Here is a 14,710-nt window from a genome sequence, read left to right as displayed (position 1 = left end):
ACACTATATTTATAAGCTGCATGCCATATAAATTCAGTGATGTTTGTAATAACCAAAGATTTCAAATTCTAGAAATAACAGGATGTTTTTTATAATAGTATACTTGACTCTTTGTGTGTGTGTGTGTGTGTGTGTGTGTGTGTGTGTGTGTGTATGTAAAAGCATTTCTTAGACTTATAACATATAATTCAAGGCTTTAAAACAATGTCACCTTAACATACAACATACAAATTTTCAGTTCTGGAATAGAGAGTACCACCTTTTCCCTTTCTTTTCTAAACATAAGCTATTGATCTCAACCCACCAACCTGTTATTTTCTTGGAGATCATCTTAAGTTAAAATAAAAAGGCATATTACATAAAATGATGATTTCAATGGAGCTCAGTTGGTTATTGGCATGTTACATGAAGTTGCAAATGGAGTCGCATTAAAAGGTAATGAGAATATTGGGAAAAGTTATATTAATTTGAATGATTTGTCAATTACCTAGATAGAAGGCTGTAGTTAGCGTTATCATTATGCCAAGTCTCTGGAGTTATGAAATACTCATTTGAAGTACATATTTTAGGTTGTCAAAAATTACCTTTGGTAGCTCTTCAATTTGATTGGCATCTAGGTAAAGTTCCTCTAATGTCCGTTCAAAGTTAAAGACCTCCTTTGGCACCTGCTGAAGGCTGCAGTGGGAGTAATCTAAAACTGAGATGATTTCTTCTTCACCTCGGAAACATCGGCACGGCACCAGACGGCCGATGATTTTCCGCTTGGTGGTCATCTCCAGGCACTGCACTAGAGAAAAACAGAAAAAAAACCACCTGCTTAACCACCTGCCTTTGGAAGGCATTCTTATAATATTTAAAGCTTAGAAATTTACTTATGTTGTATATTTTATAATTATATAATGCCTTTAAAAAGTTTACATAAGACATGCACATGCAGTAGATCGTTTAATCCTTAAACAGCTCTCCAAGGTATGTAAAGACATGTTTTTATTCCCGTTTAACAAATAAAGAAATGGATTCAGAAAGGGTCAGAATCCCATCATCACACAGTTTGGGAATGGCAGAACTGGGCCAGAATACAATCCTGACTTAGTGCAATGCTTACACTCACACTTGAAACATGGAACTATAATATGATTTTTTAAAATTTTATACAAATTGCAGTGCAGAACAGAAACCTCCAGAATTTGTTGGAAAAAAACACATTTCTCTCATTTCTGTGAAATAGTCAAGTTTTACCCATAAGGTTTATGATATCCTCTTTTTGACTCAAATTTGTTCCATTAATCAATAATTATTTATTAAATAACTAATATGCTCCAAACATTGAACTAGGTACTGGGGATAGAGAGATGAATTGAACAAAGCTCCTGTTGGAGCTACAGTTGTATTGGTTATTCACTTCAGAATAAGAATCTGTGCCTATGAATCCTTTTATTTTAATGGGAGAAAAAATCATGGCAGAAATTTCTGTGACATCCTGGCATGTCTTTCTCTAGGTTAAAATGACCAAATGCCATGAAATCTTGCACAAAATTGGTATCATGGCATCTATAACACTTTATTAAAGTTACTGTTTTTCATGTTATTCTTTCCCTAGACTGCAAGGCTATTGAGGGTAGAAACTGTGTTTTGTTCATTTTTACATTTGTATCCGTTCTTGACATATAGTAGATATTCAATAACAAACGTAAAATGAACAAATCAGTTCATGAATGAATAGATGGATACATTTGGGACTCTCTCCCCAACCACCAACATATACTGATAATTTGCTTGAAAAATTGCTCATTCTAACTAAAATGTCACTATCTCTGTGAATGTCTCCCCAGGATAAATGAATAGCGTCTTCCTCTGAGCTCCCAGGGCACTAATCATATTGCTTCCTAATTACGTGTACTATTTCCTTGTGTACTGGGTGAGTTCTTGAAGGAGAGGATCTTGTCTTATTCATCTTTGAATTCACAATAACAGTACACAGTTTGCCATCTGCAGAAATAGTACTGAATGAGCATCAATTTGAAACTTGCATTTTATTCATTGATTTGTTTTTACTTATCAGCATAAACCTATTGCCGAAAGAGAAAGTAATAATAGTTCACAAAAATAATATAGCATTTTGTTTTGCAATGGCTTAGATTAAATCAAATTTGGAGGCAAATGAATACAGTATGCTTAAGAGATGTTGAGAGTTCAGCCCAAAGCCATTTTTACTTTTACTTATGAAATTCCTTCTTTTACTTATGAAATTAATAAAATTATATTTTGGGACAGGTTCATGAGTCAGCTCTTATAGAAGGTTATAAGAACATGGTAATCTTTAGAAGGTTTAACTAAAAACATTAAGAAGATGGTCTTTCCTCTCCATTACTTTCTATCTCTTGAACTCCTACACTTCTCATTTCTGGGAGCTTGAATCACAAGGTTTTGTAACTTTTATTTTACTCGACTTTCCTTGAAAGCCCTGATTGTAGGTTGGTCTCTACATGGGATCTAGCATGTATCAAGCAGCCAGTAAATGCATCTAATAAATATATGACATATATTAGGTACCTAGTAAATATTTTTTGAGGTTATTGCAGTTGTAAAGGTAAGTGATGATGGCTCAGACTATGATAGTGGCAGTGAGGATGGGGAGAAGTGATAGACTGGAAAGGTATTTAAGAAGGAGAAGCCAAAGTGTGGGTAATGGATTAGATGAGAGGTGGAAGGGGTGCTGTGGGGAGAGGGAGAAGTCTTGAAAAATTCCTAGGTTTTTAATTTATCACTAGTCGCCACATTGACTACCCAGCTGTGATGCCGTCGAGCTGACTCAAGGTGTGTATCCTGTCTGTCTCTATGACTCACAGGTGAGGAATCAATTGTTCATATGTTGTTTTTGCCCAGTTCCTTGCACTCACCCTTTTGTGCTGAACCTTGTAGCTATTTCTTGATACCCATCTGTTGCTGCAATTGCAAATTTTTTATTATGAAGAGAAAAAAGAGAACATCCAGGCCTGGACCTAAACCATTTGGCCAGAGTGTCCACTGTCCACTAAGACTTTTGCAATTTAATTCACTTAGGACTGCTTTCCCTTTTGTTGATCAAAACAGTAGGCTCTTCTGGTCATCTTTTCAGTCCCTTGTCTCATTCTTACAATGTGCTGAGCTTTCCCCCTGACCCAACTTCTCTTTTCTTCAATCCCACTGAACTCTGAAATTGTGCCTTATGTCATGATCAATAACTTCATTGATTCTCTCCACTGAAGGCTTCCTCCCCTTCATAGTCTCAACTAAAACATGGTTCACTTATAGCCTTTAAAAGTGGAGCATGCTGATTTTCTCATACCTTAAACACTTCAAGGTTGGAAAGTGGAATTGATATCCTCCCTTGCTCTCTAAAAATTATTAATCTTCTCTCATCCTAAAAAAAGCCCTGCTCCTCTGATGGTCTCATTACCTGGTAGTAACATCTTTCTACTCTTTCTCATATCATTCATTACCACCTCTAGAACCCATTGATGACTTTGGTATCTGATTCATGGACTGTCTCTCAATCAGAACTCCTTCCATTCCTGATTTATGCTCCCTACACATTATAGCTTTCAACTTTTTTTCCATCTGAAATTTCTAAGTAACTTGATTGTAGTGCTACTCCATGATTTTTCCCTTGCAGATATCTAGTATGTAACATGGTAGTTTACCTTTCTTCTAACAAAGTCTCTATGAACTTCTAACTAACCAAAATATATATAGCAATTTTGTTTTAAATTAATAGTACTTATTTTATTATAGCTATAAGTATCACTGTAATTCAGTCACATTTTATTTCTTCTGCTTCTTATTGTTTCTTTAAAAAGTGTTTTTTTTTCTTTTCTTTGTTTGGTTTGTCTATGTGTCTTTCATTAATTCAATTTCCTGACTATCTCCTCTTCTCTTGGTATAGTGAAAAACGTGTAATCTGTCGTATTTCCCCCTGGAATAATCTTTCAGGAGCACTATATCTTCCTGCTTCAGTCTGGAGTGGTCACTTTACTTTTCTAGACCTGATATATATATATGTGTGTGTGTGTGTGTGTGTCATCCTGTAATTTCTCTTCACTGTCATTCTGTGAATTTTATATTTCCTTCTGTTTTATTCCTATTTCCTGGACCCCATGTCTCTTCTTTCTAGACTTACTGGACTATGATATCCAATGGTGAAATATAACATCCAGTAGCTTACTGAGAAAGAATCTACAGTAGGAACATTTTTGAGACCTCTGCATATACGAACATGATTTCATTTCACCCACAAACAATTGAAAGTTTGGCTGGATATATACTTCTAGGTCAGAAATAATTTTCTTTATAAATTCAAAGGCATTTTTAAAGTATTATTTTCTAGCTTTTAAGGTTGTTGTCAGGAAATCCAGCTCTATTACTATTCAAAATCCTGTTTTACGCCCACCTTCCCCTCTCCCAAAATATTTTAGAACTTTTATTCTTAGTCTTTTGAAATTTCATGACAATGTACTTTGATGTGTTTTTATCCATTGTACTGGGTGCTAGATGGGCCCTTTCACTTCGGAAGCATTTATCGTAAAATTATGTTAAATTTTCTGTTATTATTTAATTGATGATTTTCTCCTCCTCTTCATTGTTTCTATTTTCTTTTCCTGTAATTCTGATTAGTTGAATGTAGGAAATGTCCAGTAATTTAATTATTTTTTCTCTTGTAATTTCCATGTCTTTGTTTTTTTATTTTATTTTCTGGAAGATTTTCTCAACTTCATCTTCTAAATACATCTCCTGTATTATCTTTTATTAGATAACATATTTTTATTGTTCAAAAATTGCTTCCTAAATGCATGCTCCTTTTTAACAGTATCATGATTATATTTCAGGGTGCCATATCATTTCATTTCTCTAAGAAGATATTAGCTATAGACTTTTTTTTTTTGCCTTTTCCCCCTGCTCCTTGTATTTTTTCTGAGTTCCATTTTCTGTTTGTTTCTTTTGGTCTTTATTTTTCATGATAGGGGTCTTCCACAAATATCTGGTGATCCCTGGCTGTCCTTCAATATTGAAGAGTGACTCTCTAAAGAACTAATTGGAAGCTTTGTATGCATAATAGGTATCACTGCAGGACGATTGGCAGCAAGACAAAGAATATTCTGATCTTCAGCCTGAGGCATAGCTATGAAACAGGAGGGAAGGAGGCAGTGCACAACCTTTAAAAGAATGACATAGCCATAGTACATGATGAAAACTAGTGAGAACCAACTAGGTACAAGATGGCGGAAGATTCAACTTCCAGTGGACCTTGAGCATAATTATTCACTCATTGTAATACATTAGCATGCTAAATGACACTCCCACAGGTGCCATGACAGTTCCAAGGCTGACTATAAAAGGCCAAAAAGTGGGTGGTAGCCCATTTCCTGGAAATCTCTGCCCCTTCCCCAAAATAATTGGAATAATCCTCCCACTCATTAGCCTATGAAATATGCAGCCCATAAAAACTAACCATGCCATATTTTGAGGCCTCTTGCCTCTTGCCTTCCAAGATGGCTCACACTCTGTCTGTGGAGTGTGTTTCTATCTAAATAAACCTGATTCTTACCTATCACTTCGTCTCTGAATTCTTTGGCGATGAAGAAAGACCTTAAATTCACTGGGAAGAGCTATGCAGTTTTGTAAATAAGGATTTAAGTCGATTTTTCTATTTTCAGTACTAAGTCTCCTCAGTTCTTTGTCTGGTACCTGTTGTCTCCAAGACTCTAAGGAAGACTATGAAGCAAATCAATTTTTACATCCCTTTGTGGGTGCTTTATAATGTAACTGACAATGTACTTTTTATATAGGTGAATATAAACTACATCTTCTTTCCCTGTCTTCTTAAAATTTGTTGAAATCTCTTATCTCCTGGTGTCTTCTCTTCAATTTTCTCTCTCTTTGTGAGTATATGCATCTTAGAATTTCTTTTAGTTTAGTGGAATTTTGGTTGTAAGTACAGATCAATAAAGAAGGTGGGAGATTAACTTCCATGTTTAAAAGAAAGTTTTCCTTTAATCCCCTTCATACTTTTAATCCCTTCTTACTTGACCTATTAGGAGCATTGGACAGAGAATTATATTTTTCTTTCAGAAACACTCTCTTCCTTTGGCTCCCCTGACTTCACAATCTTCTGACATTTATCCTTCCACTTCGGTTCCTCAATTTCAATCTTTTAAGAAGATCCATCTTCTCTAGCAAATATTGACATTTATAGTATTAGAGAGTTATTCCCTGGCTAGGCTTGTTGCCCTTCCAATTGTATGCTCTCTCCCTTTCAATCTTTACAATCTCACTCACCTTTCCCAACTCTTTTCATTTAACTTTGATGAGTGATGGCTACAAAATTTTTCAAATTTCTACTCAGATTTATTTCCCTCATCATTTCAACTTTGTGTTTTATGAGCATCTCAAACATAACATGTTCAAAATTGAAATGATGCTCTTCAAAGGTATGGAGCCCATCATCGTAGTCAAGACCTTGGACACTGAAGCCAACTCCTTGGCTGTGTGACTCTCAGCACATATTTAACCTCTATCAGTTTAGTCATCTCTAAGATAACAGAGTACATACCAAGCTCATAGAATTGTGTCTTCAAGTTTTAAGCATTCACTAAGTGTTGGCAATTACTCTTCTGCCCAAACCTCCTCCTCCTCCTCCTGTGCTCTCAGTCTCAGTGAATGGCAATACAGTTCACCTAGTTTCTCAAGATAGAAAGCTTGGCAATGTTCTTGACTCCTCTCATTCCCTCACTTCCCACATCCAACAATCACCAAGTCCTAATCCTTCAAGAGCCTAAACATATCCTGATTCAGGTCTGTTTTTCTTCATTTCAACTGCCCAGCAACATAGTTCAAACTATTTTCTCTTGCATATGTACCTGTCTCTCTCTTTCTATTGTTCTCCTACCACAGTGAACCTGGGGTGACCTTTAAAAACACAAACATTATTATGTCACCTTCTTTCTTCAAATACTTCAATGATTCCTCTCTGCCCTCCAGACAAAGTCTAAAGTCTTTATTGTGGCTTAAAAGTATGATATGGTCCTCTGGCCTGACTGCTGTCTTCCACACTCACACTCAGCTCTCTGTGCAGCCTGGCCAGGTACCACTCTTCTCATTGTTTTCTTTGTTCTTCTTATTCATGGTTTCTTTTGCATTTCTAGGACTACATGATCTTTCTTCTACTAGGGCCTTCAGAAATAGGGCTGCCTTTGCACAGGGTACATTTCCTTGCTCTTTAAAAAAAATTTAGATTAGAAGGGAAAGTAGCCTCTCTCTATTCAATATGTTCCAATTCTGTATGTCATCATCTCTATATGCTTCAATTATATGCTGCCATACCCTTTGATCACATTTTAATTACATATTCAAATCAATCTTGTTCACCAGATTCAAACTTCTGTGAGGACAGGGACCATGTCTAGCCTTTAAACACTGTATATTTCCAGTAACTTTAGTATCTAGTTCAGAGTAGATACTTTAAAAACATTAACTGTATTAGTAAATGAATATGGTAACTAAACATGATTATAATGACTTTTATTTGCATAGTCCTTGCAAAATTTCAAAACAATTTACAATTTATCACCTTTTTTTTCATGACAAATAAGCATTCATATATTATTTTCTGTATTTCAATAATAAACTAATTAAGGTTTAGTGAGTCTGTAATGTGCATAAGGTCACACACAGAGTAATTAGTAGAATTGAGATTAGATCTCATTTTTCTTGACCCCAAAGTCATCATTTTTCCCATTAGCAGACCCTGCATTACATTTACAGTGATACACATAGATCAGCATATGAGAATTTATCAAACATGAATTTACTAGTTGTTCTATACCACACACACACACACACACACACACTCACTCACACACTTGATAGTTATTTACACATAGACTACTTCATAGGTGCAAACAGAATGATGGGGTAGCAGTGAGGGAAATAACATTGTTCTCTTATCTGGTGATAAGAGTTTAAACATTTTTTTGCATGCCAAAAGTATGAAAATACAGTAGGGTAGAATGAGTAGAGCATAACATACAAGAAAGCACATAAATGTTTCATACATGATATATAGAAGCAACTTTTGCTTTTTTCTGAAACATGACCATTGCCCAGTATACCATAGAAGCATGCGGCTTCACATCTAGTGTATGGACTTTGACTCAGAAGCGACCAGATTTCCGGTTTTACTACTATCCTTAGCAAACATCCAAAAGAGGAATTCTTAGATTTTCAGTTTTTCAAAGGGATTTAAAAAGGCAAGAGGAAAACAAGTATTCATCTCTTCCTGTTAAAGTCCTTCCAATAAATTCCTTAAATCAAAGATAAGAGTATTATCTTTTTTGGATTCTCACTGCATGGATTATCTTCTCTCTTGAATTATATATATATATATATATATATATATATATATATATATATATATTAAAATCTGAATTGAATAGCTAAAGGGGATTTTTCTTTTTCTATAACCACAGCATGCAGTCAACAGTCTCCCTTTCAACACTCTCCCTGAGTCAGATGTATTTAAATAGCAGGGCTTGCTAACATGGCCTAACATAGGTGAAACAGCAAAAAGACTCATCTTGCTACAGTCATCAGATCCTTCTCTATTCATAATTTAAACCAAAGAGAATTTCAAGCACTTGAGAAATATGCCTGCAGTAGTTGACCCAAGCAATAAGAATATATGTATCAAAACACCTGATTTCCAGTACCACTGCATTCTCTGGGATTTTAGACCCATGTATGCCAGTGTTACCCTTGCCTAATATTTCATCCCTGGAAAGTTAAAGGGATAAGGGAAAGTTCAATCTTTCCAAGATTTCTTGTGATAAATACTCTGGCTGTCCTCATTAGTTGGCACAGTCTTACATTTTTCAAATGACAAATGTTTCTAATTTATTCACTGAGAAACCCTTTGCTTCACTAAGTGTGCCACAGAGATATGGAAACCTGCCAAACTCTCTCCATGTCCTACTTCAAGAAACATCTTTAAAACCATTACCTAACCTGAAGTAGTCTCTGAAACTCCCTTATCAAGACAACATACATGGTGATTCTTGGACTTCAAGTGGAGCATCTGAGGTTTGTTTGTTTTTTGATTGTTGAAATATTCACATTTCAAAAATACTCAGATTTCATGGGTTTGTTTTCATCTTATCATTACAATATCTGAAAGCCTGCAATTGTTATCCACAATTTGATTTGATATCATTACAAGGAAACCAGTTTGTCTTCACGAAGATCAATGGACTGTTATTAGGATAAACACATTAGTGGTCTTTAATGCTGATATTATCACATCAGCAATCAAAACAAGAAATCAAGAAGGAAAGCATGGTGTCTGGTACCAAGAAAAAGCTTTTTTAATACTTCTAATTCTGCTTTTAGACAAGTGAGTTCTTTTAAGAATAGCAATGCTTCCATTCTCCTTCCTCGCATATTTCCCAGGAATTTTCATCCAGTGACTCCAGAAAGTCTCTTTCTATGAATGATTCCTAATATAAACCATCATCCTTGATTTAGTTTCTAACTGCTTAATGAGCCACCTATCTTTAAATAAAACTCAACTTGTCTAAAGGAGAACATGAAAATATTTACTAAGTTCCTACTCTGTACCAGACACTGTGCTTTCCCTCTTGATTTCTTGCTTTGATTAGTTGTGTTTTAATTCTCTTAATGTTGTACCTTGGAGTCATCTTTTACTACTCCTTTATTTCCTTCTCTATTAGACATTCAATGTCTTCCCTTTCCTTTCCTTACCATTCAGTCAATCTAGTTCAGATCCATATCATCTCCTAGTAGTACTGCCCAAAGTAATACAGTACGAAAGTATACTATTTCCAGACATCTTTCCTTTACAATCATTTATGCAGCAAATATTTATTAAGTGTCTACTATGTGCTGGGTACTGGGTTATATGGTGGGAAAAATCAGTGAGTAAAAGAGCTACGTTCCCTGCTCTAATAAATTTCCTGGATAGTGAGGGAGATAAATATTGAACAAAAAATTAAGCAATTAAATCCATACTTGTACATTGTAATAATTGCTTTAAAAGAAAATATTAGAGTTTTATCCATTTTATATATTTACACATTAAGCAGCTTGATTAATCCCCTAAAATGCATGTCCATTCCCCAGTTCTAAAAGCTTCACTGTGTCTACATTTTCAATAGCAGTATTTCCCAGTCCATGTCTCTGGGTCGTACTTCTTCTAAGAAATAAGCACTGTGCGTTAGCAAATTAAGGGCTCAGAGAGGTTTTGTGACAAAGAAATATGCTTATTTTTGTTCAAACCAGTGTTTCCTAAACCACTTAAAATTTAAAACATGTAAAATGTTATAGTTTATCACCATAATTAGGAATTAGTCTTCTGAATCACACATTTTAGGAAAGGCTGGTCTACAAGATTCTTTAGCTTGACAGTCAAGCTCTCTTTAATCTACTTTTCAGCTGTTTTATCTAGTACTTCCAAGTCTGTGCTCTACCTTAAACCACACCCAATACTTAATGTACCTGATCCACTTTCTTCATCTATACCAATCCTGCCAATCTACAGTAATACCATTACATCTTTATAAATCATGTTGAGTAATTTTATTTATTGGTTATTATAATTTGTTCGCAGGTCTTAAAACATCACAGTCGCTGATGTTAAAGAAGCTTGTGTTTAGGAACTTCTGGGAATGACAAATAGCATGTTTTTTTTACTCTTTAATTTATTTAAGTCCTTGCTTACTAGTCATAGTGTTCTCCAGTAGAAAAGAGATCCACAGAATCTGAGTTTGGATCACTTATTGAAGCTCAAATTCTTCTTTTTAAAGTCTTCTCTAACTGTTCCAGACTATAAATAATGCTGCTTTCCTTGTCTTCCTCCTCTTCCTTACTATTATTATTGTCATCTTAACACTAACTACTCTAAAGAACATCAACGTAAGGCTTATAGAATCAATCTGAAAAAAAATCTCGAGAGAAGATTTGTACTGAGTAGTGGCATTTACGAGCTTACTAAAAAATCTCTCCTTATTTTTATATAGGTGAAAACCAATATTTTAATACTCCTGTCCTTCTTTCTCCATACATCCCCTCCTAGAATTTTTATCTACTGACTTACTTAAATATGCAAACATGACTGTAGAGGACAGTAGAAAGCAAACTTCAAGCTTAGCTTAAAAGTGGCCCAAGTTCAGGAAAAAGTTCTAATTCTATAATAAAATGTTACAGTTATATTTCTTGAAGAATTTTGCTTTCAGGCAAGTTGTGAACCTGAGCCATGTGCAGTATGAAGAAACAAATTTCTAAGTATTAGGGTACTCTCAAAGATCTAACTTTCAAAAGGTGGTAACCTAAAGTAATGAGTCTCTGGAATAATATCTGAAGACTTGTTTATACAGAGGTACAGAATAAGAAAATAGAAGAGAAGTAGTCAGATATAGGCAATTTAATTAATAGTATCTTAGGTTTGGTTGGAACCTTAGTCTAATCACTTGTCTCATCCTTGAATAAATTACTCATATGATGGTCTTATACCTTAATATCTCTTGAGTTATTTTTATTCTGTGATATAAGGTAATGACTTATGTTCTTAATGATGACTGAGTTATTATGAAAAAGATCAATTATTCAGCATGATTTATTGAGAAGCCAGAGATATGTATAGTACATTTAGAGGTAGTTTAATCAAATATTTTATTTAATAAAAATTGCAGTATATGATGGTTAATATTTATTTTTGTAAAAATTTCACCTTATGTGAAACACTTTACTCCACACTTTATTCCAAAGATTTGAGTAGGAGTTTCAGTAGGAGCCAGTAAGAAAGCATTTTCCATGCAGTTGTCTCAGCTCAGGGATCCTTGCCTTTTGTGATGTGACACAATGTGAATATGGTGCCCTTCACAAGACATGATGAAAGACCCATGTTTTCAATCTGATATAGACAACTTAGAGAAAGCATTTTTAAATGGCATTTCATTCTGCTTTATATTCATTCTTCAATCATAAGTACAGATAACTTCTGATATTATCTCTGTTTATTAATATTTTAATTAATTCTGGTGATGATGGTACTTGTGCCTTCAGGATAGTTAGAGCAAATGTTGCAATTTTGAAACTCAACAAAATAAACAGGACTTCTGGAGGTAACCTTTTAATCAATTAAGTTTCTTTGGGTATAAATCTAGGCAGTTACTTTATAATTGGAAAGATTTTAAGAGATTTATGAAACATATAAGCCTGCTTGAGGTCACCCTCGGGCTGAAGGAAGAGTTAAAAATAAAAGAAAAATTAATTTAAAAAGCTTTCTGCAAGGAAGTTAAAGGCCTGTGAGAATGCACTCATAGATTTAATAGTTGTTAAATGAAAAGTTCATGAAAGCTTAACATGGAAGAATCAGAGGCTCATTTTAAAACTGAAACATTTTGTTATGATTCTGAATTTTTTTCATTGTTAGTCTCTCATATGAGATTAAAAGAATAATTTCAAACAAGAATTTAAAACATCCTGAGTATTTAAATACTTATCTTTATTAATTTTGTAAGTATTATATGTTATATATGGAATTTTTGGTTTTATATTCTTACTGAATTAAATGATTTAGGAGATGATGAAACACAACAGGATTTGAGAGAATTAAGAGAATAAAATCAGGAGCAAAAGTTTTGCAAAGAGAATTGGAAAAGGCCTAAAGAAGGCAGGTGAGCTCTTTGAATGAAAAGAGCATGCCGAACTAACAGGGTCCTGCTGGTAGATGGAATGTACTTCAAAAAGACCACATGTTACCAGAATAATTATTTCTAAAATTCAAATCTGAACATGTGTAAAACTCTTCACAGGCTCCCTGCTACCTCACCATGAATCCTGCACTCACAAGCCAGATGTATAATCCTCTGCCAAGACTTCAGTCTCCCCATGGACTACACTCACACGTTACCTTCCAGGCCTTCTTGCCTTTGCATTTCCTGTTCTCATGAACCATCTTGCCTGCTCATCTCTCCTGGGTTACTCTTCCTTATCCTTTTCAATGAATTCAAGGATTACCCTTGTAGGAAAATGTGCCTCTACTCTCCCTGTTACAGGTAAATTTTGTCCTCCCCAAATTCATGTGCTGAAGTTCTAACCTTCAGTACCTCAGAATGTGACCTTATTTGAAAATAGGGTTGCTGCAGGTGTAATTAGTTAAAATGAGGCCCTACCATTGTAGGGTAGGGCGCTACTCCAGTATAACTAGTATTTTTAGAAAAAGAATGCATGGGAAGAAAGAGACACACATAGAGGGAAAATGGAAAGAGACATGGAGAAGATGCCCATCTGTAAGCCAAGGAGAGAGTCCTGGAATAGATCCTTCTCTCACAGTCCTCAGAAGGAACAAACACATTGATTTAGTACTCCTAGTCTCCAGCATTATGAGACAATGATTCCTGTTGGGTGAGCCACCTAGTTTGTGGTCTTTGTTACAGCAGCCTTAGCAAACTAATACAACCCCCTTCTGCAGCTTCCAAGCAAAAGTTAGGTGGCTCTTCTACAGCATCTGTAGAACCCAGGACCCAATCTGGCACAGACTTATTAAAATTGTTTCCTTGTGAATCTCTTGAGGTAGCATTAATTAGACCACGAACTCTCTTTTTTTCTGTTTGTTCTCTTAGTCTAAGGCAGACAGGCAGTGTGAAATTCTCTTTTGTACAGATTAATGAAAAAAGGGAACAATGGAAATTTTGTTTGGCCTTAGATTCACCAACCTGTTGAAGAAGATTTAAAACTGCAATTTCAGATGCAGGTAAAATTGGACAACAAAAGTATAAAGTTAGATATTCTAAAGAACAACATGCGTGATATCACAGAATGAACAAAATGTATAGGTAACCCCCTTCATTCTCAGAAATAAACATCCTGGAAAATAAGTGACTCTCAATGTCTTTAATCAGCACGCTTAGGGAATATAATAAACTACTTGAACCTAAAAATTTAACACAAAGAGTTAAATAAAGATTTCAGAACTGTCTTGAAAAACTGATATGATGGTTCTCATATGGAAACGATGGGCATATCTTGTTTAGAAGAAGCGGTTCTAATAGAAAAAAGAGAGCAGTCTATGTCAATATGGATATCTTAAATGGATAGTGGAAGGAAATTGAAGAACATTTGGGAGAGGATAAAAATAGAAATTATATTACCTTAGAAAATACACTATTAATCTCCAGATCATGTGAAATATATATGAATGATGCTTTTCTAACAAACATTATCACATTGGCATGAAGAGAAAAAATAGGAGTAATGAGAGAAGAGCTCTTTAGACATTTTGGACACATAATTCTGCTCAATCAAAATTTTGCTATTTAAAATTCATTTGTTATTTTCTTCAGAACATAAAAGCAATGTCTATTTATTATTAAGAATTTGGAAAATATAGAAAAGTATAATAGGAAAATAAAATTCGCCATACTTCTATCATCCAGAAACAAAGCACTATTAACATAGTGGAGTATTTTCTATCATTCATTTAAGGTTGCACTCTGAATACACACATACAGGCACACACACACATGCACACACATACAACACACACATATATTACTAAGATTAAATATAATGTTTTGTGTCGTGCTTTTCTACTTAGCATTATACTATAAACATTTTCTCATATCATTAAACATTCCTTAAAATATACTTTTTGAAGACT

At 34.6% G+C, this 14,710-nt stretch overlaps 1 protein-coding gene across 2 annotated transcripts in view; it reads right to left on the bottom strand.

Annotated features, from left to right (window-relative positions):
• Positions 1-14,710, bottom strand: part of LRRC7 (leucine rich repeat containing 7) — a 383,497-nt gene that overhangs the window by 308,219 nt on the left and 60,568 nt on the right. For both annotated transcript variants that reach the window (XM_068538014.1, XM_068538015.1), the window contains exon 2: positions 585-787. In XM_068538014.1, the coding sequence (XP_068394115.1) occupies positions 585-787 (203 nt within the window). The remainder of the gene's footprint in view (positions 1-584; positions 788-14,710) is intronic.

The sequence above is a fragment of the Eschrichtius robustus genome, chromosome 3, assembly GCF_028021215.1.
Source record: "Eschrichtius robustus isolate mEscRob2 chromosome 3, mEscRob2.pri, whole genome shotgun sequence".
Taxonomy (NCBI): Eukaryota; Metazoa; Chordata; class Mammalia; order Artiodactyla; family Eschrichtiidae; genus Eschrichtius; species Eschrichtius robustus.
This window is presented reverse-complemented; position numbering and strand designations above follow the sequence as displayed.